Source organism: Melospiza georgiana, chromosome 7 (genome assembly GCF_028018845.1).
Source record: "Melospiza georgiana isolate bMelGeo1 chromosome 7, bMelGeo1.pri, whole genome shotgun sequence".
Taxonomy (NCBI): domain Eukaryota; kingdom Metazoa; phylum Chordata; class Aves; order Passeriformes; family Passerellidae; genus Melospiza; species Melospiza georgiana.
The window spans coordinates 26,856,402-26,876,977 of record NC_080436.1 but is presented as its reverse complement, the minus strand read 5'-3'; the positions used below and the strand labels follow the sequence as shown (position 1 = coordinate 26,876,977).

The 20,576-nt window shown below is 41.5% G+C and overlaps 1 protein-coding gene across 5 annotated transcripts in view; it reads right to left on the bottom strand.

The window, feature by feature from the left end:
* The window catches only part of BIN1 (bridging integrator 1), a 90,079-nt gene extending 81,624 nt beyond the window's left edge, over positions 1-8,455 (bottom strand). For all 5 annotated transcript variants that reach the window (XM_058028388.1, XM_058028390.1, XM_058028392.1 and 2 more), the window contains exon 1: positions 8,274-8,455. In XM_058028388.1, the coding sequence (XP_057884371.1) occupies positions 8,274-8,357 (84 nt within the window). In that variant the 5' untranslated portion in view covers positions 8,358-8,455. The remainder of the gene's footprint in view (positions 1-8,273) is intronic.
* Between the last annotated feature and the right edge of the window lie 12,121 nt (positions 8,456-20,576).

The following is a 20,576-nucleotide window of genomic DNA, read 5'->3' as shown; positions in this document are numbered from 1 at the left end:
CAGAGCGAGTACATCCTTTTAATAGCTCATGTTTATTAACACACAATTAAGCTTGGCCTTTCACAATGGCTGCCCAGTCTAAACAGACCAAAAAAAAATCCCTACTATCCCTCTACTGCAGAGGTCAGTTCAATACACTGAAGAATGGCCATTTCACTCCTCTGCTGAGGAAACTGTACCTAAGGAGTGTTTCAGTCAGAACCCAAGTGTATTTCTCCATCTGAATGATTTTACACTCTCCTTGAGCACTGTTCCTCTTATGGAAGCTGCCTCTCTCTCAACAGAATTTTTCCAAAAACATATTTTCAAGCAACCTTTGAAATATGCTGTCCCTCAGTACAACAACTCAAACCCTTTTCGTGCCTCGTGTCAAACTCAACACCTGGACCAAGGGGTCACGTTGCACCCACAGTGGGGAAAGGCAGCAGCTCTCCAGGACAACACTTTACTGCCTGAAAATTGAAAATTAATGAGCTGAACATTCAAATGCCAGGAAAGGAATTTCCTGCATTTTTAAGCATACTCTTCTTTTATTTCCCCCTCAATGACTGTAGAAGTGGGGATAAGGAAATAAGGTTGGTCTTTCCACACTCAAGACTCACAGAGCTGGCAGGATCAAGACTTAAGTAGTTACAACAATTTACAGGAATGGTGAACTTCACCTACAAGGGTACTGGAGAGCTACAAGAGCAGCATATCTGTTAAATAAAAAGATTCAGAGATCTACATTTTCTTCAAATGTCAGGTATTTATACCTTCTTGGTATAAGTTTGCATCTGTTGCTGGCACCATTCCAAGTAAATCCAATGGGAAGAATTGTTTCACTCTGCAAATACCATCCAAGTCAGTTCTGAGTCAGTTAAGTCACACATTATTGTTCCTGGCCTGATAAAATGTGCAATCAAGCCAAGTAGTACAAAGGAAAAAAAAAAACCCCAAAAGTGTAAACACTTTTAGCTGTGTTTTCAAATACTGCAGTTTCTGTACCATTGAAGTTCCCTTTCCATCCCTGCTGGCAAACAAGCATTCAGCTCTGTCTAATACAGTTCCAAAGCAGAGTATTAGCAATTGCCCAATGAAAAATGTTTGCACTTCAGCTGTATCAACCTCTAATCTCCCTCCTGAAGAGCTAACTTTGAAACAACTGAGAAACTAATGTGGCTCTTAAAGTTTAACAAAAAGCTCTAAACCTATTTAAAATAAACAAACCAAATACGATCAATACAGAATTACAAAAAAAAAAAAAAAAAGAATTTCAGAACAGGTTACCAACTTTCTGAAACTGCCTGTCAAATCCTTGCAGAGAGGGCAGCACTCCTGCATATCAAGAGATTAAATACAGCCCATGGTTTTCACAGAGGGATTAGTTGTTGTTAAGCACTGCTTTCTCCTTATTGGTGAAGTCTGCACTCTCCATCCTGCCTGGCAGCCTATATTAAGAACACACTGCCACCCAGACTTCTTCTTTCTTGTAAAGAATGGGACAGAAAGAAAGGCAACACTGTCTGGCTTTCAGGACTCTCCCAGCAGCACTTCTGTGGAAACACTGACTTTCAGAAACTTCAACCTCCCAGACCTCCCAGGTCTGAGTAAAGCTCACTCCAACCCAGCCCAAACAGTAGAAAATTCTATGTTGCACATGTGTACTAACAGAGATCTGAGCAAACACAGAACCTATTTCTCATTTCATAAAGCTGCTCATAGTGACTCTGTGAGACCTCTGTCTACATTTGTGAAAGCCCCAAGTTCATCATAAAATGCAACTCCCTGCTCTGGCAAACCCTTCCTGAATGCAGGCTCCCAACATAACAAAGGAGAAACCCAGGGGGAAAAAAAGGAGAGAAAAAAAGGAAGGAAAAAAAATAAATTAAACAACTGTCCAACTTCAGCAGCTTGAAGAATTTCTATTCCCTTCTGTTCCTTCACATCACAAATCCACAAATCTAAAGAGAACTACAAATCTACAGAGAGGTACTTTCTGAGCAGCAGCTAAGAAACAAATCTATGCAAGCAAGTTGGCATGATGAAAATATAACCCAAACAAAAAAAATACTCATCAATCCTATTTCCTGCTAATAAATACACTTTAAGTTTTTCTCCAGGAATGTGGCACAGGACCTACCCTGCAGCACTTGCCAGCTTCATGAAGATCAAATGGCTTCAGAGGCTAGGAAAGTGCCTAGGGAAACCTGAACAGTCTGAGGTTCTCCAGCCACTTGGATGCACCTGCTGAGAAGACACCTGACAAGATTTATTCATTCCCTGTGCCACTGCCAATAGCTCAGGCAAATTTGCAGGGGTTCCCCTCTCCTGTTTTGACAGTATTAGCTACTCAATGAATTCCATATTTAAAATTTATTTTGACTAGCAGGAAAATGGAAACTTTCTTCTCTCTCCCAAGCCCTTCCTGTGAGAGATGTCCCCTTTTAGCTCAGTAGAAAGGATGCCAGAATGGCACAGGTTTGGTGGCACTCATGCATTCAATATTGTAGTTGCTGGAGAAACCCAAATAAACAGTCCCTCAAGAGAAGGCTAAAACAGCCTGAAGTCAGAATGGGCCTTTTTGCACAATTCTACCTCCAAGGAGGCTTTATTCATATTTAATGTTTGTTCCCATCCCATTGATCTGGGGTAGAGAATGCACAGTCTCCTGGTCAGCATTAACTCAGTCTCACCCCATTAGAAGCTGCTGGTCTGCACACTCTGAATGGGCCAGCTCAGGGTGACAGCCCTGCCTGCTCTGCTTGGCAAACTGAGTCTGGCTTTGTCATCAGTCAGGGTGCCAGCACAGAACTTTGGGAAGACAGGCTGACCCTTCTGTGCACAGGTAGGCAGCCAGGGCTGTAAGATGATCCTTGCAAAGCTGCAGAACTCACACCACAGGCAGCTCAGGTGTCTGGGCACCATTGCGACAGCAGAAAAAAATAACCACTCTAATACCTGTTAACCTAAGGGGCCCTCTTGTCATCCCAAATGTTTCTAAACCAGAGCTTTATTACACATTTGATCCCAAGCAATAGGGTCTTGTGTCTCTGTCCAGGGAGTCGTGAACAAAGGAAAACTTGTGTTATTTCTAAAGGCCCTAGTCCAGTTAGATGCTGAACGCAGCTTTCCCCAATGGCTTGGCTACAGCCACGTGCAAAGAACAATCATGATGTTGGAAAAAAAACAAACATCTGAGCCTGGAAACACAAACCTTGCCTAACAGCATGCAGGATGGAGGGATAGCCAGACAAGCTTTGATGTCACCCCCAGAGAGATGAGGTCTGTAACACTCTGTATGGCCTAGAGCCTCTTTAAAAGCCCACAGAGAAAAGAGATCTGCCAGATCCTGCTTCATAAACCTGATCTCACAAGAACTGCACTGAAAAGGACTGTTTGCAAGACTAGAACTTACAGGGAAGATAAAATGACAAGGAATAGGGTTGGGCCTTTTCCAATCAGAAAATTCATCCATCCATGAGATTCTGCTTCACATAAGAAATCTGTTGCCAATAGCCAGACAGAAGGGCACCTTCAGCACGGCACTGTAAGTGCTCTGCCAATCAAACCATTCCATGGGCAAGGAGACATGTGGAGCCTGGTTTCCTATTTCACCTCCTCCCTGTGCCATGCAGATTATCTGATACCAGTAATACAGTCTGAGCTCACACTGGAATCATCTGAACGTTAGGGGCATTAATTCAGATCTTCCTGCAGTATCCAGTGCCTGTTTTCCAGCAACCTTTAGGCATGAAGTACCTTTGAGACTCTACCCATCCCCTAAGCCCTGCATTCTTAGGAAAGCAAGCTAACAGACAAAGTAAAAAGCCCCATCTTTGTCATCTAGGGAGTCCCTCAGAAAAAAAAAACCAAAATGTCAATTTTCCTGCCAGATTAGAAGGCAAATAATACTTGCAGCTTTTCAGGCCATTTGTTCTTTGCTAGCACAAGGCAGACTGCCACCAACCCATCCTACCCTATGCAAAGGCAAGAAAAAAAACCATAGAAGTTTTGCAGAGACAGGAGGACCCGGAAGGAAAACCAATGAGGAATTTGTCTCAAGTAGGTAGATGGATTACTATTTCCCAATAACAGAGCTTGCTGCATCTACCATTTTTACAGAAAGGCTCCCTGCCCACCTGCAGAGTTTCTACAGAGCAGGGAGCCTCTGACAGGCTGGTAATAGCTGTATTTAAATTTGCTTTAAGGTTCTTGGGTACTGCTCATTAGTATGGACTCTCACCTGCTTCAACAGGGCTGAAATTTTATCCCAGGTGTTTCCTTCTGCAATGCTCCACCTATTGGAGCTTAGAAGGACAAAAAAATGTCTTATCAGGGCAAACTCAAAATGCAAACCATGCCTCCTGCAAACCCAGTTCCACCCAAACCACAACCTGTGAGACCAAGACTGCAGCCCAGGCTCCTTGGACTGTGCAGCCAGCGGAGAGCAGAACTGTGCTCTGAAAGATGGTTTAACCGGGAAAACTTCAAATACACCGGGGCAAACATCGGTGGAATTAACAAAGCCGGGAACAGGAAAACAAAGTGACATTTCACAGCAACAGGCAAGCCAGAGTCTGTGACTATAAACGGCAGTTTACGACCTAAATGTGACCCTTTAACACAAGGGAGTTGGGATTTCCAAACTAAGCTTTGCCAGGTCCCACGTGGAAAGCAAGGCTTTCCCCTTTGGTTAGGGATGGAGAGAGAGAAAAGGGGGTGCCTTGGTTTGTTGGTACATCAGAAGATACCCATGACAAAATACAACAGTCTGTTCATGCCCCAGAACACAGACTCCTCATTTTGCCCAGCTTTGTAACAAAAAGAGTGAGAGACCACCACTCCTATAGGATAAGAACTTCCCACACTCAGTCTAAGTAAAAACAAGTCCATTCCTTTCTACTCCTCTCCACACACACAAAAAAAAAAAAAAAAAGCTCCCAAGGGAAAAACAAAAATCTTTTTTTCTTTCTGATGTCAACTTTGCATTTCATCTCCTCAGACAAAGCTATTAACCTGTATGCAGCTTAAATCAACAGTTGGTACCCATACAGCCAATACATCTTTCCACCCTGAACCTCCACCTAACATGCAGAAGGAAAGCAAAGAGCCTGATCCTGTGACAAGGACACTGCCAGTCAAGATATTAAACCCCAACTCTTTGCTCCTTGAGCTCAGCTCCCTGCTGGAACCTACAGAGTTACCCTCACCCCAGGATGGCATCAAGTCATCAAGATGCTGTTTGAATTTGTTCAGAACAGAAACATGCATGTGCAGGTAGACACATTCAGAAACAGGACATTATTAGAGGAAAATGAGAATTGTGGAAACTGGGGAGATTTTTAAAATTTTCAAAAGTTTTAAGATAAAACACCAACTTTAACCAAGATAATGGATTACAAGCATAAAGAATAAAAAACTTCATAAACTGGAAGAGTTTAAAAGAACGGCAAACATCAGGCTCCCTCTAAGACACCATGACAGTGGGGGCATTACATTTTTTACTCATATTTAAGAAGTTTAGAATTATGAAAAGTCCAGAGCTCAACATCTCAGGCTGAAAATTCTTCAGCTAAATTTCAGATTAACTGATCGTGATTTCCAGTCTAGATATCCTAATTAGTTGGAAAAGGTGATATGAGTTAGAAACAGTTGCATGGGTTCCTTCTGCAAGGTCTGTTCCTCTGGATAGCACCATCAATTTGATACATTTCGCTGGACAACTGGGAAATTATTGCCCAGTATTGTGCTTGAGGCTACCTCTGAGCAGAGATGGAGGTTAAATGGGTGTCCATCCCCTTTTTAAAACCACAGTCGACCATTCCACCATATATTTCCTGCGGGATTGCTCGAGTGCCTTCCAAAAATAGCCAACAGTTTTGCTGAAAGGCTCAAAACAAACAGCACTTCTGAGGGAATATCTTACATAGTTTACATAATAGGCATCTCAGAAGGGAAAAAAGGATGTGTGCAGTGTTTCAATGTGAATTCTGCACTGAACAAAAAGACATCATTCTTTGCTTAGCACAAGGCTGAAATTCACCAGGAAGAAAACTGCTGAGGTCAAAGCCTCAGGGCTCACGTTGAGAGGGAAATATTCTCAAGGGAAGAACTTTTTTATCCTTGATTCAAATGAAAATACGATATGGAAAAGGAACAGTCAGCTGTTTAAGCTCAAAAAGGAAGAGTTCAACCCTAGCCAAAATATATTCACAAAAAATCTAACACATATTTAAGTTGTTAGCAGATCCACCTCTGCACATCTCTGCTTACCGTTTTTTAAATTATTTAACACCTGGTCCTTATCTCCTGACCCACGGTTCACCCTTCCTGCTAAACACAGTATCTCAGTTTATAACTAAATACCACAAGTGTAGAGTGTCATAACCACTGGTGCTTCCACATCACTTCAATTTCAGCTGTATCTCTCCTCAGAACCTGAAAGTGAACACTGACATATATTCCTCACTGAAAGTCTGTCCTTCATGGGTAAAATACTAAATGCTTCACAAAAGAAGAATTGCTACAGAGAATCCTGTAGCAGTATGAAGAGGCAAGTCAGATGATGAAGCTAGCAATGCCATTTTTTTCTTTTTTTGAGAGCCCAGAGATTTAAGTTGTACTGTTTGCATCAGGGTAACAACAACTGAATGGTCTAAAATTTGTATTAGCAAGTGCTTTGGGCTTGTTTTCCTTTTCTCCTTAAAGCAAAACAAGCCGTGCTTTTCTCTTCCCAAAGAAACAAACAACTGCTTTCAGATCGTGCAAATCACCTGCAATAACCAGCTAACTCTCGATTATTATTGCCATTCCCAGTCCCCAAACACCACCAGGGAGTGAGCAAGGAAGTGAGCTAGATCAACAGCGGACAGGAATTTGTGGAAAATCCTCCGTAGGAAAAGAACCTGTGTGTGTTTGATAAGAGACAGGGCAGGGCTTGGCAGGACAAGCTTGGTTCCAAGCTGCACCACTAAATATAACAACTCCATCAGCAGGCCCAGGAGCTCTACACCTACCCTAATGTTAACTACAAATATGGTTGCCATCTGGTGGCTAACACTGAATGAAGTTTAGCATCTGTGATGAGTTCACGGTGGACCAGATTCCCTGGAACAACAGTAGGATAAAGAAAACCACAGATGTGGCCATCTCATTCTTGTGTTCAGAGTGAAGCCAGGACCTTGTTGCTGCAGTTCCATACTGGATCTGGCAGTCATTGGGGAATTTTACAAGCAGTCAGACAAGTTCAAGGGATGCTCCTCGTCTCAGCAAGCGAGCTAAAAGTAGTGGATGCAGCATAGGGAAACATTAAATAAAAGTGGTTTGGGCTGCCATTCTGACCCAGCAGCGTTTTTGAGCAGGGTCAGAGATTGGTACAAGGCTCAGGCCAGCACCGTGTTTAATCCAAGCCCTCCTAGATTAAATCTAGCTGCTAAAGATAACTCGCAGGGAACACGAGCAGCAGTGGGCAGATCTGCTCGCCCGCCCTCCCTCCGAGATGCACCAGTCCTTATTCAGTCAATGTCATCTCACAGCAAACCACTGAAAACCAAGACGAGCGTGCCCGCAGTAAAAGCAGCTGATCAATGTCCCTGCGTAAAACGCCCGACAATCCCTGCCCAGAGCAGGCAGCTGGCATCAGATGCGGCATGCCAGAGAGATGAACAGGAAAAGTATCCATTGCATATTCCTGGCACCTTCTGCCGGCACAGGGGTGGGCGGAGAGCAGCGAAAGGGCTCCCGGGATCCAAAAATCCCCCCCTCCCTGAGCAGATCGGCACAATCTTTAGAGGCCGTGTGGCTGAACCACCATTCCAAAACGAGCAGCTCAAGGTCAGCACAGCGAGCAGCGATGCTGCTGGAGATAAGGGGCGAGTGTCCGTCTGTCTCCCTTCCCTCACCATCTTTGGTGTTACGCATTTAGCGCTATGGCAAAGCACGGCACCGCTCCGAAAACGCTGCATAAGCACACCCTAAATGCCACAAGGAGAGGTCTCCTCCTGGTGAAACAAAAAGCATCCGCGGATCCCGCCCGGGCGAGCGGCGCTCCCGCTGCCGGCCGGAGCCGATGCCATGTTTGCGGCGAGCCCGCAGCGCTCCAGCGGGGGCACCCGGCATCCCCGGGATGCACCGGGAACCCGGCTCCGCAGGCAGGGAACGCAGCTGCCATGCCCTCGCAGGGACCCACTGCCAGACCCATCCCTGCTCCGGGCAGGGCTGTCACCATCCCCGGTGCCCGCAGCCCCCGCGCCCAGCCCCGCATCCCGGGGATGCCCCCCCTTCCCCGCTACCTTCTCCTGCGCCCGGGTCAGCTTCTTCTGCACGTTGCTGGCGATTTTCCCGGCCGTGACCCCCTTGCTGCCCAGCTCGGCCATCTTGCCTGCTCTTTTTAACGGGCTGCGAGCGGCGGACCGGCAGGAAGGGGGGGAAAACCCGGCGGGCAGGCGATGGCCCCGGCCGTCACCGCCGCGCCGCCCGCCCGCCGCCTTTTAAAGGGACAGCGCCGCCTTACCGGGACACGCGCGGGGCCGGCTCGGCGCGGATCGCCCCCGCACTGACTGCTCCGGGTCCGCGCCGCTGCCCGGCCCACGGGAAGGCAGCAGGGTGGGAAAGTCCGGGAAGCATCGCAAGGGATTCGCATTAGATACTAAAATGAGTTTGCTGGCATCTTTCATCCCGCAGCAAAACGCCACTCTTGTTTTAAGAGATTTGTGGCACTAATTGTTATCACTGATTGTCCAAATTCATATGACAAAGGCACTTTCCAAATTATTCCTGGGTATTCACAAGCACAAAGAGAAATTTAATTCCTTAAGGAAGGGCACCTGGAAATTAATCAAACCCCCGATTTTAAAAGGTGACATGAAGTTTCAGAAGATTCCATCCTTTAATCATGGAATTATTAAGGTTGGGAAAGACCTCTCATAATTGAGTCCAACCATTACCCCAGCATCACTGTGTTCACCACTAAACCATACCCCAAGTGCAACATTCCCCCACTCTTTGAACACTTCCAGGGATGGTGATTTCACCACATCCCTGGGCAGCACATTTCAATGCCTGATCATCCTGTCAGTGAAGAAATTTTTCCCACTATCCAATCTAAAGCACCAACAGCAAATCCTGAGGCCATTTCTGCTAGTTCTGTCATTTGTTACCAGGGGAAAGAGAACAACATCCACCTTGCTACAATCTTTTTTCAGGTGAGCACAGAGAGGGATGGTGTTGCAGTTGAGACAGCCACAATACACAGAGTGTCACCATCCAATTTCAGAAAGCTTCAAGCCATACAGAGTAACACCATACCTCATCAGAAGGCTCCAAGCATCTGCCCTTCTTACTCTTTAGCCCAACCTTTTAAATTCTTCATCCTACATGCTTTACACCTGTGTGCCCTCTGTTCCCTTTGGTGGTTGGTCAGTGCCCCTGGGCACTCCATGGCTCATTGCTGACAGTGCTGCTCACAGCTGTGCCCATTGGGGATGAGGCTCGGCCTCACTCCCAATCACCACAAACTGTGTACCCACATGATGAGGTCTCCCTTGAGACTCCTTTCCTCCAGGCTGAATCCTCCCAGCCCCCTCAGCTGTTTCTCATGGCACTTGTGCTCCAGACCTTCCACCAGCCTTGTTATGCTGCTGTGGATACCCTTCAGCACCTCTGTGTCTTTCCTGAATTGCACAGCCAGGAAAATGAGCACAGGATTTGGGGTGTGGCCTCACCAGTGTCAGGTACAGGGAGGTGATCACTGCTCTGGGCCTGGTGCCACACTGATGCCATTAGCCACAATGCCATTTCTGATTCCATTTCTGATGCCATTAGCCACGATGCCATTGGCCTTCCTGGCCACCTGGCTTTGGTTTTGCTTTGCTAGGTCTGCTGGGCAAATACCTTTTGTGAAACTTTATCCCTTTACACGTCAGGACAGAGTTCTGCTTCCTGGAACTCAGGAAGCCACCTCAGTGCTGTTATTCACATCCTAATCCTCGGCCCCCAGGCTTCCCTCAGTACCACACACCAGGGCTTGGGTGAGTGGTGGGGAAGCTTCCTTCCTTCCTATCCTGCTCCTGCACACTCATCCCAGCTCTTTGTGGTGCTTGGGACTATGTGCACTCAGTACCCAGTACACTACCAACCAATCCAGTGCTCTGCAGAAAATTGAGATACATAACAAACTTGCATTTACCTTTAAGATGGGAACACCTATTTTAATTCAACAATGGGACCAAAACCTCTGTATGTCCCCAGAGCATTTCACACAGTCATTATTTTTCCAGATGAAGACTGTTATCTCCAGTTTCACACACAGGGAATAGTGTAGCACACACTACTGCAATGTAAAGCAGCAGATAAATGTTGAAGATGTTAACTTAAGACAGCTAAACCAGGTCTTCCAAAATATATATAATTAATTTTTTTCCATTTCTGCTTCAGTACTATTTCTGTTCATTCAGATCAGAAAATAAAAATAAAACCAATTAAAATAAAAACAATTGTCTTGTCAGAGCCCTTAGAAACTGTGAGCAGAGAAACTGTCAACACCTCTTTGTAAGGCTTCATGAGACAGTGCCTCTGCATTTCTTGCCTGTTTTCACAATGGCTTTTTTAATGACAAAACCTTCATTCAGAATCTAGTTTAAATCTATGGTATACTTAATATGTTAGTAGACATACTATTCCTATTTAATAAAATACTAGGACATGTGTTCCAGTTGTGCATAAGAAAAGTGCAGTGACACTGGACATAGTGTGTGACTACCCATGATGCCAATCTGTATTGCAAACTGCAAATTTATTCAATTCCTTCCTGGTTTTATATCTAGTATTCATCTATCTGCATGATTTGCATTTAGTATTAATTTAGTACTCATTTTCTATAGTACTTGTCCCAAATGCATCTGATTTCTTCCATAATTTCAGCCTTACTAGTTATTTTCACATTACCTTTCTTCTTGGGTATCATCCATAATTTTTCTCTCACCCCCACCTCCCCTGCCTTAGCTGAGTTTTTAAGGTTGAAAGATGCACATGTGTTTAAACATTTGTAACATCACGTTTAAAAAAGCAGATGTTTCAGGGTCAGAACACATTCCTCTCCGCCCTACCTCATATATTTGCTTCTCCTGCTTAGGCTTTTCTTCAGTGGAACTGGTTTTGAGGAGATTTTTGTCTGATTACGTCCTTTCAAGTGAAAAGCAAATTAGCTGAGAAGAGAGTCCACAGCAAACATCAGACAACCGTGAAACAAAAGCAGCCAGACACACACACTGTTCACCACAATGAAAAATGATGACAAACTGTGTACACTTTAAAAGCTGGGATTAACAGCAAGTATCCACCTCTCAGCATGAGTCATTTCCCAGTTATTTCTGTACTTGATTGGATCAGCACCAAAGACCAAAGCTGCAAAGCATTTGCTGGGCTCCAGGTGTGTTGCAAAAGGTACTCCCCTGGCATGACCCACATACTATGAGTGGCCATGCCCCTGAGTGACCATGTAAGCCATTTCAGCCAGGTCACATATGCAGGAGGTGAGCAAGAAAGGCTTCAGGCTCATATCTATCCACCATTGTTCTGATCTCAAGCTTACTGTGTTTTACAAGGCTATAAATGTAAATAAATTCAATTGGACTGCAGTGCAATTATGTAGTTACAAACATACAGGCTGGTAACTTAATGCTTTTATATATGTTTATGCTTTGTGTCATTGTGTGACAGAGATATCAAGCCTTTTGGAAGCCATTAGTGACAGATTCTGCACAATTGGAGTTAATATAAATCAAACTTAATGCTTATGAGTATCATCTGAGATTAAGTTCAATATGTGCATATTTGTCTAATCTATTCTAACACTGGACCCAGAACACTTCATTTTGCCCAACTGTAACCAGCTAAACATATTTAATTTCAGCTGAGTCACCTTGGCTCCTTTTATAGTCAAAAGAGAGAAATCTGTATCTCAAAGCTGAGGAAAGGTAACCAGAAAGGTCTCCCTTCCCCGTGAGCCACAGAGGGAGATTAGCTGGATAGCTCAAATAGCTGAAGCTGAGAAAGCCAGATGGGTTATGAAACCCACCTGTAGTCCATCTCCCTGGTGACAGCATGACTCACTGCCACAGTTCAGAGGGAAGAAGCAAATCTGTCAGACACCCCAGCACAAACAGGCATATCTAACGTGTACATAGCCACCACTGCCTTTTTATGGCTCTCTTAATTGATTAATGCTCTAGTCAATAATAACTGTGTTAGGCCTCAGCCCCACAAGTGCATTTCACTTCTCAGTTGTCTCATTAAAGGGAGATGAACTGTTCACCTGTTTACAATTAAACATATGCTTAAATGCTCACTGGCTTGGAGTCTATTATTTTGCAGCTTAGGTACAATTTATTCCCTTCATTGCACAAATTGTTGTTCCAGCTATTTTTTTCATTATTATCAGTATTCCTGTTTTGCCAGTTTTGTCCATCTGGGAGCAGGATGTTTTCTTCATGATTAGAAGAGTGATTGCAAAGAGTGATTTCAGCAATGTATCCATTAACTGTTTTTTTTATTTTTCCTGACTTGAACCTTTAAATTCTAGTTCATGTGTTTAAAAGTACAAGCTATGATAATCAAAATCTTCCCTGCTACTGATGGCAAAATCTTTCATTTTAATAAAATAATTTAAATAAAATAATTGTAAAATAACAGCAGAAGTTGTTTCTACTATTCATGGAACTAGAAGTATATATTCTCTGTTCCAATTACACAGAAGATTGAAAGCCAGTTAAATTGATTTTTGTTTCTTTTCAGCAAGGAGTTCTGATTTTCAGTGTATAATTACAGTTTTTAGAAAATATTTAGTAGAGTTCAATTAATTAAATATTTATGGAAATATTAATATATCAGTATTGGATGCTTTAAATTCTTATAGTTAAGAATAATATTTGCAGTAAACTATTTGAAGAACTCTAAAGCCCTTTACCCCAAGTACCCATATGATGCAAAATGGGTCTATTTCAATCACAATTTGTTGCAGCATTCAAAGCTGAAGTTTGGGTATTAAACAATACCTGGTTGTTTGGATCTGTAGCTCTGTTCTGACCTTGGCCTCACTCCCTCCAGCACCACTCTCTGCCTTCAGTGATGTCAGCTGCAGGACTAATTTAAGACAGTAAATCCAACATCTTGAAAACAACAAATTGCACTAAATATATTATGTAACAAAATCCAATCAAGTTCTAACTCCAACCCTGCCCACCTTTTTCTTTCCCTTGCAGATCATGCATTCTTCTGGGACAGCATTCCAGAGGAGTTTGCAAAGGTGACTTCTGTCTTTTTTTTTTAACCTGATAACATTGTCAGGGATAATTTGGTTATCAATTTCACCATTATCTAGTTTGTCTTAGAATTCCTTCCTGACTGACTATAATCTCTTGCAAACTCTCCCTTTGTTCTCCCACAGGAAGGTGCAGGGAAGAATCAGGAAGTTTCTGCCATAGAAATAATAGATAAGAACTTGCTGATTACATGTTCTCTCCTTTAAAACAAGTGCAACGTGAAAGAACTTTGATTTAAAAATAGTGTCCGAAGGTGTTCCCTCCCACACCCCTCAGACACAATTCCTGTTGAATCTCTCCATTATCTTTTGTGAGAATCAGATGATACCAAATTTACTCTTCTCATGCTCTAAACACACAAAATAAACCAACAAAAAACCCCCTAATCCTATGGCACTGGGAAGGCTCCAAAGCTGAGAGCTTTGCCTGTCTAGCCCAGACTCTCCTGTTCAGAAACAGGGAGAGGCAGGAAATAAAATGGCATTAAAACTTTGTCTCATGTCTCACTGAAGACTGTCCTGTGGTTGCAAGCTTGCTTGAATTTTAGGGAATTACTGGGTGTTCATGATGTGCCTTACTGGAACCTCTAAATTTTGGCAGATTTTTCAAAATTCAGAGTGCATTTCTTTTCCATCCACATACCTGTTTGAGTGCTTGATACACATGCATGTAATTATTTTTTTCTCTGCCTGAGTGGATTTAGCCATTACAAAGTGATCTTTGGCCCTGCATTTGTGACAGATTAGCCACACTTCACTATCAAATGAAGTGAGTAAAGAATGGCAAAGGTCTGTAAGATTTGCACTAATGTATATCCAAGAAGCTTGTCAAAAATTCTGTGTACCCTATTGTGCAGGAAAAGAAGGGATTTAGCAAATATGAAATAATTTTGGTTTTACTTTTTCATTATCATCAGTCAGCAAGGAACAGGCAAGTGAATCATGTGCTTCCTTTGGAAAATATTCTGAGAATTCTGGAAGCCTTCAACTATTTATTAAAATATCTTAAAAAATCAGAAATAATTATATACTCAAATGGACTCAGTTTATACACAGTTTATCCCCATCTATAGCTACAGTAGAACACATGGGCCAAGTGGTGGAATCACACAAAGGATCTCATATCAACAGCACAAACTGTCACTGAAGTGCAGGAGGTATTTGACATTTTCTATCAAGCACACATCCACAAGTTCCACACTTGTGATAACCATGCCAGGTGGATTATGTAATGCTAACAGTTGTCCCAGTTGCAATGTCTTCCTCCTTGCTTCCCTTTACCAAGAGCCTCATTTTATTTCCTTGGCAACGAAATAGAATGACTTATTCACTGCACATTACTTACAAGAGCCATCTCTCCTTCAACTACTGCAAGCTTGCTATCAGTACAAATCTTTGCAGTTTTTAAAATTATCCAACTCTTTGCTTTTGAGGTCTGGGATTTGATTTTTCCCTAAAATAAGGATGGTGGCTTTCCAGTCTGGGCAAATCCTCTTTTCTCCAATATCTAATAAAACATTGGATACAATTTATTCATACAATCTATTCTATTTAATAATTACTGACATTTATAATAATGTTTTCCTAGACGTGGATCAGAAGAAAATACAACACAGAAAAATGTTAAAAAAAAATCATTCTTACCTGTAACAACTCAGCCATTTCCAGAGCTCTATCAAGCGTGTAAAAAGGCTTTCATAAAGATTCAGCAAAAAACAGTGAAGGCCTCAAATAGTTAGAATTAGTTAGAATTGATATATTTCTCTTCCCAAATTATGTGACATTTTAATGTATCATTCAGTGCTGTGACATCTTCAAGTTTCCCTGCCAAGTTTAGCAGAGAACATTCACAGTCCTAAAGGAAGCATCCTCTACAGTTTAATGAGTCAAAGCCATGTGTACACAGATATCAGGGTTATCAGCATGTAGAAGAATAAACATAAATTTCAAGCTAAATTTCTGCTTTGTTTCCATACTGTATTTTGAAACAAGGCAACATTACCAAATAAATGAACCAAATGTAGTAAATTGTGAAAAATTTTCTTAACATGTCACTCACTGCACAAGTGATGGAAATACATGTTATTTCTACTATTTTACTCTGAAAGACAAGGCACAAGTCTGGAAATGTTGCACATCTGAGCATTTTTACTAGAGATTTTTTAATACAGGATGTTCCCTCAAAATCCCACCTTTTGGAATCACATGAATGGGTGTTCAGACAGGAGAAAAAGTAATAATCTGAATCACAAAAACTGTAAACCAAAGAAGGGCAGGGGGAATTAAACCACCACTTAAACATTTTCAAATATTTTAAAGAATTCACAGCCTTGAGTCACAAGGTAAGGAAAGACAAAACGTGACACTTCTCTCTTGGACATGGAGGTGAATTTATTATAGATATTGCTGAAGTATGCTGCTTGTAAAACAAGCTTCCAGAAACTGGTAGCAAATAGAAAGCCAAAAGGCAACTATTAACAGAGAGCAGTATTTTTGGTCTACATAACAGCAGTGAGCTACATCACAACAAAACAAAGCAAACTGCCTGGATAGGAATAATCTTGCACAGCATTATCCCCTGGCTGTATGTGTGCTGTCACATCTTCTGAGATCCTAGCCAACCAAACAAACAAAAATATCCCTTCCTAGCACGCCAACATGATCCAGATTTACCAACTCTTACACAGCAAACATTTAGAAAGGCAAGCAAGCCTACATTCCCTAGACAGGGCAACAAATATGTACAAATCCATTTGCAGATCCTACCAACACTGCACCAACTCATAGCCTCAAAAGGGTGTGGTGATCCTGGGAACCACACAGTTCTTTCCTGCTGAAATTACACATTTCCATTCTATTTAGAAAGCTTTTCTATATGAGGAAGAACAAGAAGGTTTGACCTTGCCATTAATGAAATATTTCCTAGAGATATTTAATTAATTCTCCTATCCTATCCTATCCTATCCTATCCTATCCTATCCTATCCTATCCTATCCTATCCTATCCTATCCTATCCTATCCCATCCCATCCCATCCCATCCCATCCCATCCCATCCCATCCCATCCATTATCACAGCAAACAAGTCTTCATCTTCTTATGTAATTATCAGAATATGTAAATGGAAATACACACAATTAGTGCTTTATACTGTACAGGATGGAACAGTGCCCCACACAGGTTTTGATAAAGGTAATCTGATCAGTTATGATCTTTTTATAAAAAAATATTTTACAGATTCCTGTTTGTTTATATGTAATATTAGAGGCAGTGCTGTAGACACTAGTCCCACATTAATTATCTTGCAATTAGAGGTTGCTGTTCATCTCACAGGAATGTCCAGCTGACCACAAAAACTTTAGTGACTTACTGCTGTCTTTGATGCATTTCTCTTGGCCCCTTGGTTACAATCACTAGTCACTAAAAACACCAATCACAATCACAAAAACCAGCCAAAGAAAGTATCTTCTAGCTAGCAGTTCTTACTCATTTATAAGTTGCCATCCTCTTAAAAAATACTTCAATAAATATTAAAGCATGACAAGCCTTCCTTGTTTTAGTTCTTCTTTACTGATCCTGAGAAATAAATAATGGATTCTCATTGCTCTCTGGTGCTGACACTGAACATCCCTCTTTCCAGTCAAATTGTTCAACATTAAACTTCCAAACTTTAGATGTCGAGTGCATAATGATAACCAATAAAGAGAATGCTTCCATTTGTTGCCTAAAGACATCTAAAAATAATGAGCTCTTTTCTCCTCTCTTTTTTCTTATCACTGTGCAGTTACATAATAGTCATAGAAGTAAAGCAAAGGCCTAGGAAGATTTTCTCCTCTGAGAAGTAGCCAGCTCAGTGGAAAAGCCTGAGGACCTTGACTTAACCCAGCATCTGGGAATGTAAGGTTATTCCCCATCCACTATATGTTTTTCTGTAATTTAATTCATTTTAATTTTACATGAATCGCACAACTGATATTTCATCACTTCTCATGGCAGAAAATCATTAGTAGCTCACTGTTTTCTGTTCCAGTAGAAAAAAGACAATGTGCTAATTGTAATTATTTTCTAGCCAAATAACAGCATAAATTTCATTTGGTCTTGTCTCTAGTATTGTGCAGTGGAATGCCAACATCAAAAATAATAATGAAAGTACTTAATACCAAATTATCCATCAACACAATTGCAGTAATTACAATCAGTGCTCTTGCATTCCAATGTGACCCAGAATCATGACAGATTAAAACATTAATCTCTACCTATGCATTTGCCAGTGAAGCTTTGTCAGTTGAGATGACCCAGTCCCACAAGATGCAGAAAGAGGAATTCAAAACAATGAAACTGTTCAGAGTGGGCCTAAAATTCACAGTCTTGAAAACATACAAACATTATAGACATCTGCTCTGATGCTGTATTAGATTTTCCTGCCTCAATTTAATCTGACATGACCAGTGGATGGAGAAGTGTAGCCACTCCCCGCAGAGGTGATGATTGATCTCTGCATCACAGGAGGAGTTAGAAAGCTTTGCCAGCTGAGATTTATGTCTCAGAAATCTGCAAAGTTGGGATGTTTTTTAACCATTTTAAAAATACAATGTAGGATAGAGGTGAGACAAATGGCTGCCCACACTTCCTGGAGCTGATTTCTATTTATATTGCAAAACTAAGCTGACTAGCAACCAGTGAATGATTACTGCTTGGATGAATTTGGTGCCTTCATTCTTTGTGGAAAGAAATGCATGTTATTTCATACAACCTCCTCTGAAAATAACAGGTGTTTGGTAAAGTTATCATGATTGCTATGCATTTATTATTTATGAATTTGTGACCATAAGAGAAGCATCGATAAATGTGATAGTCCTTGGGAAAATTAGAAATACTGACTGCCTTTTCAGTGGTATCTTCTTAAATGAAGATGTTTAGCCAAATCCCTCCAGATATGTGTAACTGATTCCCTGCATACCTTTCTGATTCTCTAATCCACTAGACTTAATTCTTCTTTTCACATTTGGGATGAGACTGCCTCTGCATTATTTGGGAATCTTCAAGCAAATTCAAGTGTTCACCCCTGTCTGCATAAAGGAGACAAAGAGCTTCAGGAGTTGAGCTGCTGAAAGTGAGAAAGGCTTGTCCAAGTATTTCTTATCCCATTCTTAGCTGTGGTGGCAAACATTCTCTTGCAGCCGTTTATCCCTTAGACACTTCTTCCCAGAATCCCTGACTCCAGCCTTCCTTTTGTCTGAGTAAAGTGGGCTGCTTCAGTGAGTTTACACTTCAGTGAGTTTACACTTCAATGTAATTGTTTCCCAACTAGATAAACATTTGACAGCAAACACAGACTTTCAAACATTGCCAAGATTGCTACAACACCCTCTAAATGGTGTCAGATGATCTCCTGTTTGCTGCAATGTTTACTGCAGGAGTGTCTGAAACACACTAATATCCCCCTCAATTGCTTCCTGTCTCCTTCACTCTTATCTCACCTCGGCTGTGATCTCTTCAGAGTAGGAACTGGCTTTATTTTGAATTTTGCATGATAACAGGTAGAGTGTCAAAGCTCAATGATTAACAAACTGTTAAAGACAAATCTCAGCAGGAGCCATACAGGATTGCAAAGGCTGGATTTTCTCTAACAAAACATTTCCCATATGAAACTTTGGACATGCTCTACTTTTTCCCACGTGCAAATTCCCATTTTGAGCAAGGATATACAAAAGATGAACAGAAATTGAGACTGTTTACATGTACAGGGGCAAAGAGACTTTGTGAAACAAGTGTAACCAAACTCTTCTATCTTTAAGAAGCCATCATAAGTATATATATTATATATTTATTATATATTTATATCTTTTTCTTATTTTTTCCATAGATATATAATCCCAGACTTTCACCAAGGAATACTATAAAGGCAGCACCACCTAGTGGTACCAAAACCACAGTGTAGTATTTTCAGTGGTTTCCCGAAAATCCTTTTGGAAACACACGGGAAATTCAGCTGAAATTATTTTTGAAATACCCAAATGACATTTACATGTTTTGGTCTTTTTTTTTCCATCAAGAACATGAATAAATATTTGCAAGCTCATAGCATACATACATATATATATATATATATATATATACTTGTTTTCTGTTGTAAGTACCCTTTGGAAAGGAAGAAGGGAAGTAAACAGGTGCATTAATCACAGTAGACAAAATATTTTTCTTTATACACACACACACACAAATACATATATATATATTAATACTTTTAAATGATCAGGTGCCAAAATAATTACTACTCACACCTTTCCATACCACTTTATTATTTTCTACTGCATGTGTGAGGTTTAGAGGAAAACCTACACAGGAATAAGAAATACCTGGCAGCTTTGGACTGCTTCCCAAATATTTTCCAGCATACATTCCAGGGAACTGTAATTTATCTTGCTTCAATAAATACAGTCCATGACAGAGGTGCTCACTTCCAAAAATCAGAAGGGTCCAGAGTGTCAGGGCCCAGTTTTCCTCCCCAGAGATGGTATTGGCACATGGATTTACATCTGTGCTCAGTAGCTGTGCAGTGCTGGGAGTATCTTTAGATCATCCTACCATCTGCTTTTCACTTGCCCCTGTAAATCCTCTATTGACACTTCAGGAGGTGAAAAACCCTCGGATTCATCTGCATCCGTGGGAGCCTGCCAGGGCAAACTACCATTGTTCTGAGCAGTGAGAATCAGTGGTTTGTTACAGCCCTTCTGAGTCTTCCTCTGGGCATGCACTGGTGAAGTTTGGCATTACCAAAGATATAAATCTTAGCAATTCTATGAAATTATATGATAGCATGTTTTAAAGTTAGAAACATTATGTGACGTATGGAATTCTTTATCATTTCATGGTTGGGGATATTAATTTTTTTTCAGTCTTCCCCACGTCTCAGAATGACTTCATTCTAAACTCTAATTCCCCTGATAGTTTGAAACCTTCCACACCAGTTTACTGATTCATTGTTACTGGTGATACCTGTTTTGAACAGGCATTGTCCTTTGCCTTAAGGAGTAAAGAGCTTAACCTGAAAGTATTTGAAGAGATTATGTCCTCTTACAATATTCACTTTTCTAGAACTAATTACATGAACTTTTTGAGGATAAATTTAATCTCTTGCAGATATCCATGTTTCCACTACCTGTTATCTAATCCAACTGGAAAGAGCAAAATCAACTCAGCAGTTTTGTGTCCAACAAAACAAGTTCTCCAAACCCCATGGTTACATAGCTTCCAGATGTGCCAGGGCTTGATCTG